Source organism: Esox lucius, chromosome 8, assembly GCF_011004845.1.
Source record: "Esox lucius isolate fEsoLuc1 chromosome 8, fEsoLuc1.pri, whole genome shotgun sequence".
Lineage (NCBI taxonomy): Eukaryota > Metazoa > Chordata > Actinopteri > Esociformes > Esocidae > Esox > Esox lucius.
Window position 1 is genome coordinate 21,744,055 of NC_047576.1, and position 16,096 is coordinate 21,760,150.

Below are 16,096 nucleotides of genomic sequence, written 5' to 3' on the forward strand. Positions count from 1 at the left end.
CAAGAATGAATCGACCATCTTTATTTACTGACGGAGGTCTATAATAGCAGGTTAGAATTCACACATCTGTAGCGCACTTGGCTGATCCACACACACACACACACATCTATATTTCTTTCAGAGCAATTATGCAGTAGTGCTGCAATAGAGAACCAGAGGGAAAATCTAAATGGAGGATCTTTAACCACCACAGGAAATACTGCAGTAGCGAGTTCACATTGTTAGCAGTATACTGGATCCTGTGGGCCCTGGAGTGGAGTGTGTAAACAGTGTGAGATCGGAGGTCATCCGACAACAGCCTCAGCTGGCTTCCTGTTCTTGCCTCCTTACTTCTAACAAATCAAGAGTTTTCAGGTTAGCGCAGACCAGTGAGGAAACAAGGAGAGGAAGCCACATTACACCACTGAGATGCAGCCCAACATCGGGGCAATTAACCTGCATAGGGGAAACATTCACCTAGAGCCACACAAGCCAGATGTCAGAGTGAAACACTAAATCATTGAAGTGTTCCATCCCCCTGCAAGTGATGTACTGAGTCCTTTGCAAAGTTGATTCTATATCAAAGACCTCAATACAGAACTAAATTGGGCTCCATTTTAACCATTTGTTGTGTAGGTACAATCACTAGATCATCGATCTGAGGCATGTCCCTATCTGCACCATCAGAAATAATACAATCCTCACCTTAACATATCTTATCATGAAAATAGTTTACTTTTACAGGCCTATATCATAGAGGTCTAAGCCTTACTTTAAAAAAAATATAATTACAGAAAACCCTAGAACTAAAGCAAAGTGATTGATGATGCAGTAACCCATTCAGAAATCCCCAGTATGGTAAGAGCTAGTTGACTTGGGTTCCATTCCTGCTTGAAGGGAAGTGATCATGTAGAACAACAAAGCAAGCTATGGGACACCACAAGCTCAAATCAACTCTTCTTATACCATATATTTGGAAATGCATATTTTCAAGCAGCAATACAAAAAAGTATTCATGAAGAACGCATAATCTCTGAAAAAAATACTGTATGAAAACATCCCTGCTACTTTTGTTTCTAAGTACAAAACCTCTACCAATAATTTGCTCCAGAAGTAGCAAGAAGTCCTTTTCTTTTTTCGTTGTTTTTTTTATTTCTGTTTTTTTCTCTTCTTTTATGTTTTTTTTTTTTAAAACAGTAAAATTCAGTCCTCAGATGTGAGCGTCATGGTCAATGACAGTCTTCGCCATCATTTCTTTTTGCTGAAGGATCCAGAAACATGCAAGCCTCGTAGAGGAGGGGCCTAGGGGTCTGCCTGGGGGGTCTGCTATGGGCTCCGTCGCTCCATCTTAGGCCAGGGCCGGGAAGGCCTCGGGGTCGTCCACATTGGGCACGATCACCCCGCCACTTGGCTGGATCAGAAAAAGGACATTCATCAAGACACAAACAGTAAAACCATCACCACCATTGTTGTACATCAAAATAAATCCCATATGCCTCAGCGGGCGTCTACCTTGTCAGTACGGCCTCCACGAGCCGGCCTGGTGGGGGCTCCACTGTCACGCTCACGGGGCTCTCTGGGCTCGCGCTCACGGAACTCTCCCCTGCCCTCTCCGCGCCCACGCCCCCCCCTGCCACCGCGGGGTCCACCACGACCACGGCTGGGGCGTCCAAGGTCCCCAAAGTTTATCTCCAGCTGGGCTGTGATGTCATTGGCTGGCTTCCGGAAGTGGTGATCGTCCTCTACCTGAGGACAAGTGGATAGAAATTGTCAGCTATTGCTAGTTGTCAAACCACAATTGACTCAATGGGTTTTATCCAACATGTCTCAGGTCCAACACACTGCCACAATCATACCTTAGATTTTGTCCTGACACGAGAAATAGATATTGTAGATCTAACAATTCCTTTCCAAAATCCTTGATTATCAGATCACTGTCTTATTACATTTACCATTAAAACAGACAATCCACTTGCTCCGCAAACAATGAGTTTCAAAAGCCGTACTGTAAATTCTCAAACTACAAATCGATTTCTTGATATTCTTACAAGTTCGCTCATCAACGACAGAGTAAATAAATCTGCAAACGATAAAATCGAGGATCTAAACTCAACACTGCTAAAAACTTGCTCCCTGGTACACAGACAATACTAGAGCACTCCAGGAAATTGGAGTGAAAGTGGTGCTCCACCAAGTTGGAAGTATTCAGACTAGCCTGGATAGACAGTACACTACAATACCGAAAAGCACACATGCTATGCTTATTTCTCCAACCTGATTGAGGTGAACAAAAACAACCCAAAATGTATCTTCGATACACTTGCAAAGTAAACAAAAAAGCAAAGCTCAACAAGTGAAGTGGATCTTCACTTTAGCTTTAATGAATACTAGGGGTGTAACGATCCATCTACTACATCGATGTATCGATTTATATTCCTATGATCCAACTACATCAATCTGTGCTCAGCAAGTTGGCCTTCCGGACGATATATATCGATCTAACATCTTTTTAAAATGTAATCAATCGATTGTATCGATACTAGGAAATAACCCATTGGATTTACGTCAGACTTTATAGGAATGTTTTTTCTTAGCACTTTTAATGATAAAGGCGATAAACGTTACTCGATTCAGTCTGCCTATCCGTGACGTCATCGCCCCAGGCCAGCAGCAGCGCAAAGACAACAAAACAGCATGGCAGATGGCAGAGGAGAAGCCGACGAGCGAGAAATTATCAAGCCACCATTGCGGTCCAGTGTGTGGAAAGTGTTGGTTGCACTTCATTTTTTATATTAATACTGTATTTGTATTATTTCTATGTTGAAAAACAACAGCAAAAGTAGCAGGTAAACCTACTGTTAATTCAACCTGAAGAGATGTTGGTTGCACTTTATTTTTGATAGTAATATAGTAGTATTTTTATGTTGAAAAACAAAAGCACAAGTAGCAGGTAAACCTACTGTTGAAATGTTGGTTGCACTTACTGTACTTTTATTGAAAATGAGAGCAGAACATTTTAACTTCCTGTTAATTCAACCTAAAGTGTTGGTTGCACTTTATTCAAATAAAATGTGAATGCATTTGCCATTAATTGTTGTTTACTTGTTTGTTTATATCCATTATTCATTGATACCTGATTCCCTTACAAGAAACAACAGGAATCTAGGAAACTTCACCTGCACTGTCCAGTATCCAGGTATTTATTTCAGTCGAACGGGTTGAATTTTTGTCTGAAAAGATACTGAATCGTTTCGGATCGTATCGTTCCAAATGAACCATTATCGGCCTTGAATCATATCGACAACCAAAAATCGTGATACAAATCGAATCGTGGTTAAAATGAATCGTTACACCCCTAATGAATACATTAACTACTTTGATGAAAAGATCATCACCATCAGAAAACAAATAACTGACTCCTCAAATAGTTATAGTGCCCAAAATCTCAGTTGTCCTGAGAATGTCCTGAACCTCCCCGACTAGGTGTCAATGGGGACACTTGAATTTTCTTTATCCCACATCACTCGACGCATTCACTAAATTTGTAATGAGTTCTAAACCCACAAATTGTCAGCTAGAGCCGATTCCAACAACATTACTTAAGGAGCTATTTCCTGTGCTAGGTCAGCCAATGTTGAACATAATAAATTGCTCCCTTTCTTCCAGATGTGCACCAAACTCACAAAAAATAGCAGCAATTAAGCCTCTTCCAAAAAATAAATAAAAGGGATTCTGGATCCCGACATATTAAACGATTATAGGCCAATATCGAACCGCCCGTTCGTCTCAAAAGTCTTAGAAAAATGTGTTTCCCAACGACTGAATGCCTTCCTGAAGACAAATAAAATGTATTATATGCTCCAGTCTGATTTCGTACCCCATCATAGTACTGAGACCGCACTCGTGTGTTACCCTTGATCCTGACTTCTCCTTTGATGAACATATAAAATATGTCTCAAGAGTTGCTTATTTTCATCTTCGAAACATAACAAAAAGCTGAAACTTTATCAAAAACGGATGCAGAAAAATGTATCCATGCTTTTGTTACTTCTAGATTAGATTACTGCAATGTTTTTCTTTTAGGTTACCCTGAAAAATCAATAAACTTCAATTAGTACTGCACATGGCTGCTAGAATCCTAACTAGAACAAGAAAATGTGAACACATTACTCCAGTAACCCTCTTTACACTGGCTGCCTGTTAGGGTTGATATTAAGGTTTTATTGTTAACCTATAAATCAATAATGGACTTGCTCCTATTTACCTTGCTGAAATGATCCAGCAATACATACCTACATGTAACCTTAGATACAGGCTTTTTAATTGTACCTAGAATTTCTAAACAAACAGCCGGAGGCAGGGCCTTCTCTCACAGAGCTCCACTACTGTGGAATGATTTGCCAATTAAGGTAAGAAATGCGAACTCACTGCAAACTTTCAAGTGTCTACCAAAGACTCATCTCTACAGCACGGTCTACAGTATGGTCTATAAATCCTTGTAGATATAAGGAATGCATTTTCTAAATGTTCCCCGTCTCCTGCCGTTTTAAACTTAGGAGGACATGAGGTCCTGGCCCACACCTGAGGAGTACCTGGCTTGAAAGACCCGTTGCTGTCCCTGTCACAAGTCCTCCTGGTTGTGTTGCAGATCAAGACGATACCTGACGATTTCAGCTGCCACTGTGCTGACACCTCCCCCTCCCGTGTGTTGTCCCTGTCCTTGTCCATCTGGTCATGCTTCTGACCTGGACTAAGTTTAAGTAGACTCTGGACTCAGCCCACATGCATTTATTAATTATCACAATTTGTACTCTTAACATGTTCACCCAGCACAGCCAGAAGAGGACTGGTCACCCCTCTGAGCATTGGTCCTCTCTAGGTTTCTTCCTAAATTAAGGAGTTTTTCCTAGCCACTGAAATTCAACACTACTGTTTTTTGCTCCTTGGGGTTTAAGGCCAGGTGTTTTGTAAAAGCACTTTGTGACAACTGCTGATGTAAAAAGGGCTTTATAAATAAATTTGATTGATAGCTGGCTACAGGTTTTTATGTATTCTAATGTAGGAGACAAGAGTGGTCCCAACACTGAACAACTGCTGTGTGATGACGTAAAACACCTTAAAGGAGAGACAGGCTTATAAGTATTTTGCTACTTGTCATGTTTTGTTTATTTTATCAAAACAAAACTAATCTCCTCTGTAATGGAACAACAGATGCAATTTGTCAGACACTGAGGCTGGGCGATATGGCCAAACAATTATATTAAAATATACTATTTTTTCAAATGATATGGATCCAAATATTTTGATAGTTAGGTTGTGAGGAAATTAAGTTCAAGCCTCTAAAATAATTGTTGTTCCTGGTGTGAATACTTAGCTGACAAAATAAAATTATTCTACAAGGCTGCTCTGAGTCCCATAAAATCACCTTGTAAGGAGCAGCACTGGAAAGTTATGGAACAGTTTCTATGGAACAGAGTCTGTGTGTAAAAGTTAAGCAAACTAACACAAAAACACTATTAGACACTTAAGATAAACATTGATTATAGATCCAGGTAGGAAACAACCACTGGGAAGTCCTGTCATTTTATTTCTGAGGATGAATTTAGTAACAGTAGTTACTAGTCACCTGTATTTCTATTGACAAAATATTTCAGTTTATGAATATGATGGGACAGATCACAAACTAAACGCACCCTCACCTACTTGCACAATGCTGGAACAGAACACTTCTAAACATGGCCATTAATGAAAACCGTCTGCCAAACAGCAGGTGGGGAACCAAACCTTCACACGCATCAATCACTTGGACATGAATCACATGTGACTGTAGAAGAGTTCCATAATCTTAGAACCACCACGTGGACAAGTATGTATAGTACAATCATATTCCATAATCCTGAGCCAAAGACTGTCCAGTATGTCGGACGTTCCCTTCTTTTTCCTCTGCCTCTAAATGCAGTGGAACACATGGGAACAAAACAAGCTGTTACTGAAATTGGTCTGATTCTTTATTGAAATGTTGGAAAAAAAAATAAACCCCACCAAGCATGCACATTTTCTTTAGCAAGACATCAAATGATGTGCAGGTGCCTCCAATTCAAGAAACTGGGTACCTTGAACCTACCGCCTGACAGAGAAACATCCCATATCCAAATCTATAGTCCTGAAACTACACATCCAAGAGTAAAATATTACCAGTTATTTTTAAACAGAATTTATTTGAATCTGTAATAGATTCTATTAAATACACAACTGACCCACTGTCCTTAAGTTTGACTATTAAACGTGTGTATTGTGTGCACATCCATCTGTCAGATGTGGTACTCACCTTCGGGGCCACAGCCTCTGCTTCCACGGCGGCTTCAATCAGACTGTCAGCCTTCTTCTCCTTCATTGGAGAGACAGTGGGAAGGGAACAACATTAGTTCAGATAAAATGAAGAACAGTCCAAATGAATATTTCTGTCAGGACGCTGGTTAATCCACTCACATCCTTGGACTTGTGCAGCACGTATCCCCTCTTCCACTGGCTGTCAGCTCCCTCGTTGGGCTTGCGGATGTTGAACTCCACCTTGGTTTTCTCCTTGTCCTGCTGGGCCTTCCATTCATCCAGGGTCATCTCCTTGGGTTCCACTTCCTTAGGTTCACCAACCTCATTCTCCCTACAACACAGAAGACTGGAGAGTCAGGACACACCACCCCCAGGACACGGGACAGTCAGAAGATTGTAGGAAATAGCTTATGAATTCCAGGAGGGGGTAGGGTGTAAGAGGGACAGCTGTAACTCACTTATTCTCAGAGTCGGCAGTAGGGTGCTCTTCTCCCTCAGGGGTCTCCTCGGTCACGTTTGATTGGTCGAGCTCGCTGTAAGAAAATAAAATGTTTTTTCTACAGTGATGACATCCACTTTAGCTCCACAGATTATGCTACCTGGACAGATCACTAACTAGGGGTCCATCTAATGACCTCCTTGTGGTCTGCAGACATCAGTCTATGTGGAAGCGCGTTGTGCCGGGTTGGCAGTGCTACTCACCCCATCTCATCCTTGACGGTGCCCCAGTTGTGAGATCCACTTCCTCCACGCTTCTCCTCACCTTTCTGGCTGCTGAAACAACACGGGCTTTAGCTCACCATTTCACTACAATGACCTCTCCATAAAAATTATTCTGAAATACTTTCTTAAAGACACTAACCAGGACAGGGAAAAGGTTATTTAGTAGTTCTTTCATTTCTAAGGCCAGTTTTCCAGACATAGATAAATCCTCATCCTGGACTACACTGCAAAATCAGATCAGTGGTGAATCTCTATAGAAAATGACTTTAACGTTAGGGATCAGTCATTAAAACATTTATAGAATTAGAATAGAATTATCTTAAATCTTAATTTCTGTACATGAAGGGTAAAATAATCACGATGAATTCTTATCAAACATGCACTGCAATTTCGATAAGTGTTGCTCTATGCATTTCCCACTTTTACATTTTGAAAGTGTTCTAGCTAGGACCAAAACAGAAACCAATTAACACAGACCAGTTCTGCACATTAATTCAAATGTTAGGCAAGAGTGGATTCAGTGATGTTGCTAACGTGCGGATTTTTTTTTTCTTCAGTTGGCCCGATTTTGATTGTTTGAAGAGTTATACATATTAATGAAAATGAAAATGAAAAAGTGCAAGCCCATGTCATTGGTTGAACTGTTTGAAGTGATAGTAACACTAAAGAATCTGCATTTTCCTAGTAATTGGCTGTTATTGGGATACATTCCCTGACAGGTGATTAAGCTGATACTCAACAATGTGAACATTACTAAGATATGTTGCTGAATGTCCAGGCACTTTAACCTTGTTTCTAAGCACAACAGACAATTACATTTAGAATACTATCCAGTAAAGGAAATTTGCCAATGCCACAATACATCAAAGTTGGATACACTTTCTAAAAAAAGACACAGAAGACGTACGATCGGTCGCTGCCACTGTGTCTGTCAAATTCACGCTTTCCTCTGGCATCGAAGCCATCGTTTCTGCCTGTGCCACGGCCCCTGCCGCCGCCACGGCCACCACCTCGGGCACCGCCACGTCCTCTCATCGGCCTATCACCAACGGGCCTGCAGAAATAGACAAAAATACCAACCAATCAACAGGATGCATCACAAGAAGGAAAGGCGCATGTTTATTCAGTGAAGTGAAACAATGTGAACGGTTCTTGATGGAATGTAACCAAGATCTGACAGAGACACCACACTGAAGTCTTTAAAAAAACCTGCATAACTTAAGATGTTAGATGGAAAAGCTACAAGGACACCAGATGTGTGATATATCACTAATACTGTGAATTAAACCTAACCCCGCGTTATCCCGCAGCCAACTGTCTACTGTTTTCCTTAGGCACAGATTTTGTATTTTTTATTCCACCAACTGTTTCCATAAGATAGTTGGAAACATTTTAATTGCATTCAAAGTGTTCACACGTGCCCAACACAGTGACGTGAGATTTGATGGAACCCATAATAAAGGGGCATGTAAGTTACCTCTGACAGCCCCAGAAGAAATAGACCTGTCAAATGGAGAAGGAGGTCGTTTCTGTTTACACAATAAAGGCCTGGATAGATGCCGTTTCAAACCACAGGGACAGTACTGTTTAACATTAGAGCAGAGTTGTGGGCTATTCTGAGAGATCAGATACTGAGGGGCTGGAACAAAAAGTGGTACCCTTTAATATTTATAGAACTATTAATTGTGTTAAAACCTTGTTTCTCCCCTTTTCAATAAATATTTTCTGGTCTGGTGCCAACTGAACAACCCTGTACTCACTTGTCCACAGAGAACTCGCCTCCCTCAATGGGCTTGTCCTCTCCGCCGGGGGGCCTTTCAAAACGGCGCGGTGGCCGCCTGTCAGTCCGGGGGGGTCTGTCTGTGGGGGGGCGGCCCTCACCTTGGCCCTCACGGGGAGGTCCACCGGCTTGACCCTGACCCTCAGGCCTGCGACCCATCCTTCGGGGACCAGGTCCTAGAGCACCAGGATAGGACAGAGTGTAGGAATTAGTCATATCATATAAGACAAATTGAGACTACCGGCCTTATAGCTTTTTTCATGACCATTCTTCATAAGAGAGTAAAGATTAAGTCTCGAGAGAACGGCAAAATTACATCTTAAAAGGTTTTTTTTTTTTTAATTAGCTGCTGAACTGAGGCTGAACATTGTATTATTCACTATGTCATTAGACATTAAAACATGCACTGAGACTTGTCTGACAAGTCCCTCCCACTGTTGACCAAAATAGACTCCCACCCCAGCAGCTGAATACACTTGGTGCATGCACCTGTCTCATCTTTTCTCAGGTTTCCTTATTTGACGTTGCTTCTTAGTGACTTCGTATGATAAAACATGCTAACACAATGCAGGCGCTTAAAAAATATATACAGACAGTAGTGATAGTCATTATTTCTCGTTTTGACGGCTATGTATAGATAGGCAAGTAGTGTTTATTTGGGTATATAAAAACGATTACGTCCGTAATTAGAATAGTAATAGTTTGGTCAATGGATGTCTATTTGTCGAATTAATTGGACAACATGCTGGAAGCAGTGCGCTCGTGAAACGTATCTGACAACAACATCTAACGCCTAAACGCACGTTCGCAATCGCGCTACGCAAAATGACATCATTCCCTTCCTGATCGAGAACATGTTGTGCGCCATTATTACCGAGTGACAGTTCAACGACTATCGCTGTACTTGCACACTTCAAAACCAGACCACGAGGTTAGTCACGACGCGGGTAGTGTATGAGAAGCAACCTATATTATTCCCTGTCTTGTGGTAGTGAATAACCCTCATAAAAAAATATAACCATTTAATTCCAACTTCTGGACGTTAGTTTCCACAGTATAAACGGACGACTTCAGCTAGATAGCTAGGCATTATACAGCCAGCTAGATAAACGATGCCAGTTGCACGAAACTGACCATTTGCAAAGCGTGCATTTAACAAGTACACTAATTCAAGGCTGATCGACGGGTAGCTTATAACCAGGTACTACATTTTTAGGTAATGATACTGGATAGTGTTCACATGCTAACGTTAGTTAGCGAATTAACTAGCGGCTAAACGAGGCCTTAAAACAACAGAGGTGTTTTATTGGCACCAAAACAATCCTGCTTGCAAGCTAATTAGCACCAGGGGCAGGGGGACAATGTTGTACCACATATAAGGGTGTGCTATACTCTCATGACACACAGTTCTGTAGCAACGAATACGATAACAAGCTTTTCAGCTGACAACTTAACTGACGCACAAAAGGAATCATGTCGACCTCATGGAGTCTTTGAAACCTTGGCTAAGTAGCTAATGCTGAACTATCCAGGTCAAACAACAATTTAGCAAAGTCGGACATGTACTGCAAAAACAGTCGTACCATCTTTCTTCAGAGGCACGGGTGCCGGTGGCTCATCTTTCTTCTCCGCAGGTACGACCTTTCTGTCTTTCTGTGATTCCTTTTTCTGGAGCCTGGCTGCTTGGGCTGCGGTCTTGGCGGCACCAGGAACAGGAGCCTCCTTCTTCTTGTTCTGCGCTTCCTTCAACAGCTCGAACGGGTCCGACTCGTCGTCAAATAGTTGGTCGAATCGGTTGGCTATGGCACAACCAAAACCTTCTTGCATATGTCCGGGCATGATGGCGCCCCTTCAGCAGGATTTTCCTCCGATTCTACGAGGCTTGGTGCGAACACTTCGCTAGATGATGCCACAAGATGGCTGGGAAAAGGACCTCCTTCTCTTCCGGCGTGATAGACATCCGGGACCTCAACTTTGGCGCCGGATGGGGCGTGTAGTTCTTGAATAAAGGAGAATAGGGCGAAACATCGGAAACAACCAACTAAAAAACGACATTACCCAGAACGCTGTAGTTAACGCTTTTGCTTTTCTCTAGTTGACAAGCATGAGAATGCTCATGCTGTCTTTTGTAGTTGCAATTTGCATTCAAGCATGTACTTTGTATAAGGCTTGTATGGGTGATCTTTCCTATCTTTTCTACACTAATCCAAACCAAATGTACACATACAAACCTAGTAGCCATTACCGCACACGCTACACATTTCTACTACATTGTTAGATCCATAGAGAGCATCCATAATTCGTTGCCATCTCACATATGCCTCCAAAACACCATTCTGAGACATATGTGCCTTATTTCATAGCAGGTACGTTTTGTGTGTAATTTAATATTATAGGCTCCACTTTAAAATGGAACGTATTGATTTCACTGAATGCTAATAAGCAACAGTGAAACAGAAAGTGAGGGCCTGGCAGCTGTAGTGTGCAAACCACTTTAGATGGATTCTAATAGCTACAAGAGAATCACAGGTCAACATCAGGCAGAGGAAAGGTCATTTCAGGGCAGCAGCTGCAGCAGCCATATAAAAGCCAAACTCCCCAACAAAACCACTCCCTAACAAATCCCTATTATATTAATCTGTGTTATAGTTTAAATGATTTTAACATATCCAACACTTTGTGTGAAGAAACCACTGAAGCTCAGAGATCAATGCCTGTTATTCACGTCTCAGAGTGCTAATATACTATCAGGTCATCTGGTCCACAATAATCAGTTTCATGTTAAAAGGCACCAAGATTCTTAAATCATCATTCCTACTAATCGCTTGATTCAGACAAACCCAGATCTAAATAACTGTATTTTTTCCTGCTATGAGTACAGTCCATAGGAGACTGACTACATGTACCCTTTCAGGATGTTGTGCTCACTAAAATAAATCTGGGAAAATTGCCAGACATTTCAATTTTGGAGATAGAATCGAATTTGCGATTCTATCTGACACAGCATGCCTATTAACGTAATAATAGCCCAGACTATTAGAGATTGAATCGCAAATTCGAACAACACAGAATGTCGATCATTGTATTAAACCCTTTATTGGGCATATCCTGTAAATAAAATGAATCGTGCCTTTTGAGCTCTTGTAGCCCATTGCTCATCATTATCCTCTGCGCTACGGGCGGGACAGTGTCTGCCATACAGCTGGTAGGACACCACATACGACTGCGCAGAGGGAACGCTTCAGGCAAGATTTAAGGCATTTACAATATTTCAATTTAATCTGTGGAGGCATTTCAATCCTTGTCTGTGTTTCTAGAGATTTCCACCTAATTGTTGTGGCGACTTATCGTCTTGCTAACCCCGTTGATGTTGATGTTTAGCCCGGGTACCCTGCTACCTGTTCTTGGATAAGATAGGTACGTGTTTTGGTGTACGTGTGTATCCACATTAGGCTAATTATCTGCTATCCAAGTCAACTACCTTTGTTGAAGGATTCACATGAACGATGACATCTGCGGTTACGAAGGCGATGATCGAATCTTACGCTCTCATGGTCTTCGTAATGGGGTCGTTTTTCGTTTATTTCTGCGGCATGGTTTGGGCATTTTGCAACCCGAAACTCAGTGGTGTGGAGGAAGAGACTCTGACAGAAGCTTCGGCAGAGGACGACAGCTGCAGGGTGTGCGCCCGCCACCCCCTGGAGCAGATACACTGCACAAGTGCGCACCCCGACGGGACACCACAGAGGACAGGAGACTGGATCACACAGACCACCTATGTCAGCGTTTTGGGGGACAGTACCACGGTTGACAGCCTTCTAACGATGGACCACACCAGATTTGAATTTGGAGACAGTCGTATTAGCCAGTCTTGCCATAACTTGGATTAGAGGGGACTATGACTCCACATTTATTCATCCAGTAACAGCACATTGTGTAAATATTTTTTTTCTTCCTTTATCTCAACCTCTGTGTCAAGTGAATTTATGCATTTAGTAGAGTAGGCACTAAAACCAGGCCTACCACTTTGAATGCAGAAAGTGATTGTATTATTACAGGTTTTGATATGCCTACATAAAAACAACACCCATAATTGTTTGTGGAATTCCTTGTGAAGACCAACAACAAATGCAATAAAAACACAAAACATTAGTAGCATAATCAATGAGTGACATGGGGGCAATCAAGTAAGCAATTGTTGTTTGTGAGGCTGACCAATATTGACAAAAAAGGCAGTATGAATCTGATGACTATCAGTTTAAATTTTCTTGTCCTGGTATTCTGAATAGTGGAGTGTCTCAGTCCATTAGATAGGGGTATTCCTTCATTCAGACTATTGTGGGCTAATTAATACCCTTCTCACCCTCCTTCAGTTTCTTGTATACTTTGTCTGCCAGGTCCAGTAGTTTTTCATCTCTGACATGTCCTCACCAATATCCATCTCAGAAGGGAACAAAGAGGGTAGTCAATAATGGAAATACAAGTCATGACACCATTCAAAAGGAATTTGACTTTGTCATTAGATAGATATAATATAAACCATAGTTTCCACTTGAAAATGATCTAAGAGCAGTATGTGATGTACAAGTTCAAGATAATAATAATGATATTTAAACAGTAATAGATTAAATTGACTTTTTCTGTGGTTCCTATATACATTGCAAAGTTGTGTGTAATTTTCCAGGACTGTGGACTGTGGTGTTATTTAGCCTGAGGATTCAGTGACTGAGGTTTTTGTTTAAATAGCCAGAACTGCACAAATGAAAAGAAGCATATATTAATTAAAGCATTCAAGTGCTATAATTAAGTCACAGCATTAAAATACAAACAGATCTAATGCATTTTTAAAAACCTGGCAACAATATATTATGCAGCTCCCAAACTAATCTCAGTTACTACAGTTCACCAGTGATGTCATGTTATCTGTGGTAAATTCCAGAGCCCCAGTCCCTGGTCTATTGTTTGTGTGTGTGAGTGCACATGCGTACCAGAGCCTCTGCTTCATTGTAAGGGGTCAGCTTGACCGTTTTGGTAATCATTCTTATCTGTCAAAGAGGGATCAGGCGTATCATCGTGTTTAAAGCAATATATATTGGACATTTAGAGCAATATATCTTGAAAACAATGACATACACATTGTTGTGAAACTACAGATTTTGGTGGCCATTTAATAAATACACACACACACACACACACACACCAGAAGAGAGCAGGTAAGGATGGCAGGAGACCATAGGTCAAGTTGGGGATCATAAAGCCTGGACAGATTCCTGACAAATACAGGCCCTGTAGGAAGTAACAGAAAACAGTACAGGAAGTTCCCAAAAATATAGCCAGCTTGGTGCTTACTGAAAATCAGTTTCTTCCATATATGTGTGTGTGTGTGTTGAAATGGGTTTTGAGAGCCAGACTCAGTATGTCTAAGGCATATTTGGACGAGCTGTAGGTCTTGTCACCTGTCACTAGTCTGGTCCAGATCACCTGGGAGGTGTGGTTGGCCTGGCACAGCCCTGGCTGTAACCCCCTCACCTGGCCACACAGGAAACAACAGATGATGTCACAGGCAATAGGGATAGACAGTTGCCCAGAGCCAAATGGGTCCGTTCTACTTCAGCCAACTGGTCGTTGCTATGATGTACAGGGTGAGAAGTAGCGAACAGAGAAGCATTCTGGTGCCCGACCTAGCAGACATCATTACAGTCAAATGGCCTCTCCAATACACTTGAGTCCTCGGAGCACTGAAGTAAGCAGAACCCTGATGTAACCAGAGTGGTAGAGGTGATTCCGGAATGAGCGGTCAGCTAAAACCCATCCTCCAGGGAATGAGAAGAACAAACCTATTGTCATAGAAACTGTGGTGTTCATTTCTAATGAAGGGCGTTGGTATGGGACAGGCAGCTGGTGAAGGTGAAATGGATTCAGTGTGGTATTGATGAGGGCAAACTAACTTCATCGGGTGGCCCTGCATTTCTTTATTCATTAATGATCTCAGGGGATGGACACAAAGTAAATATGATGACATGGTTCAACAGATCTTCATAATATAGATGTTATAATGATAAGAAGCATATTTAATTAATATAATTAATGCTATACAATGGATGAGCCATTAGGCGTAATTAGGCTTACCAGTCAGAAGTGAGGAGACTGGTTAGCGGGAAAAACGTCCTGCTGTCTGTCTGCCATTATGCTATCCTTCTGGGTCAGAATACCTGCCACTGTGGCAAATATGTCGATCACATTGCTGCAACAAACACAGGTTGAACACGATCATATCTGGTGTAGAGTCCTAAACACATTGTAAAATGTTTTCCTAGGAATTAGATATGCGGGAACTGCTTGGCGGATAAGCAAATTCACTGAAGTGTCTTTTTGAGCCTTGCTGGATCTTAGACCTGACAAAGCCCTATGGGACTGTGTGGCAGAGTACCTGGAGAAGAAGCCTTTACAGAAGGCCTGTACATCCTGCCAGGGGTTGGAGATGATACCAGCACTCAGTTACAGGCAGTCCAGTCAATTATACCTATAAGACACACATGCCGGAATATTGTGTTTGCCCACAGAACTAAAGTCTTAGATAGGATAATGTCTTAGATAGGATAATGCTCCCAAACGGCTTCTAGTAAAACAAAACAAGTCAGCCATTTATTGTGCTGCAGTAACAGTTCAAACTGCATTAATAGTTTGAAATACGTTCATCACACTTATCCCTCGTGACAGCCTAGTAGATGTTTTGGTCGTGGGGGTCGAGACAGACATAATACTTTCAGTTTGAAATAGTTGGTGGTGGAGAGGACCATGGAGATGCTGCTGGTGTGTAACTATAGCTCATACGGTGCCAGACCTACACCACTGCATGGAGGAGAGCATACACATACACAGATACATTTCACATCAGCTTCTACAGGTTCAGTGAAATACAGCGCTACCACTAGCCTAGTGGATAGAGAGGACACACACTTACACATTTGTTTCCTTCACTGATACATTTTCAGAAAAATAAGATGTGTACATTTACCTGTTCACTCTGGTAACTAACACAATCTTGGTCATTGTTCATTCTTAATATCAATACAGCAACAAGTTGTCAGGGTCAATATCTTAAACAAAAATAAATAAATTGACTACGACTGCTTCCACCCATATCATCCTAGCCTTAGCTAATATTTTATTCTACTGCTAGCATATTCCGAATACATGATTAAAATATACCACTGTGCATATGTAATATTTCCAATTCAGTTATTATTGTAAAGCAATACTATGAACAAAGCATTTTGGTGG

At 41.6% G+C, this 16,096-nt stretch overlaps 1 protein-coding gene across 2 annotated transcripts; it reads right to left on the reverse strand.

Annotated features, from left to right (window-relative positions):
• On the reverse strand, positions 1–10,765 carry serbp1a (SERPINE1 mRNA binding protein 1a). Of its 2 annotated transcripts, none has more exons than XM_010872279.5 (9): positions 10,396–10,765; positions 8,793–8,988; positions 7,940–8,086; positions 7,012–7,083; positions 6,768–6,842; positions 6,469–6,640; positions 6,308–6,367; positions 1,492–1,725; positions 1–1,390 (listed from the first exon to the last, which is right to left on the reverse strand). In XM_010872279.5, exons 1-9 carry the CDS (start codon positions 10,649–10,651, stop codon positions 1,328–1,330), a joined length of 1,275 nt encoding a protein of 424 aa, XP_010870581.1. In that variant the 5' UTR covers positions 10,652–10,765; the 3' UTR covers positions 1–1,327. The 2 variants fall into 2 exon arrangements, with proteins under 2 accessions (XP_010870581.1, XP_010870582.1); XM_010872280.5 differs by having other exon boundaries at positions 7,012–7,080; positions 10,396–10,764.
• Between the last annotated feature and the right edge of the window lie 5,331 nt (positions 10,766–16,096).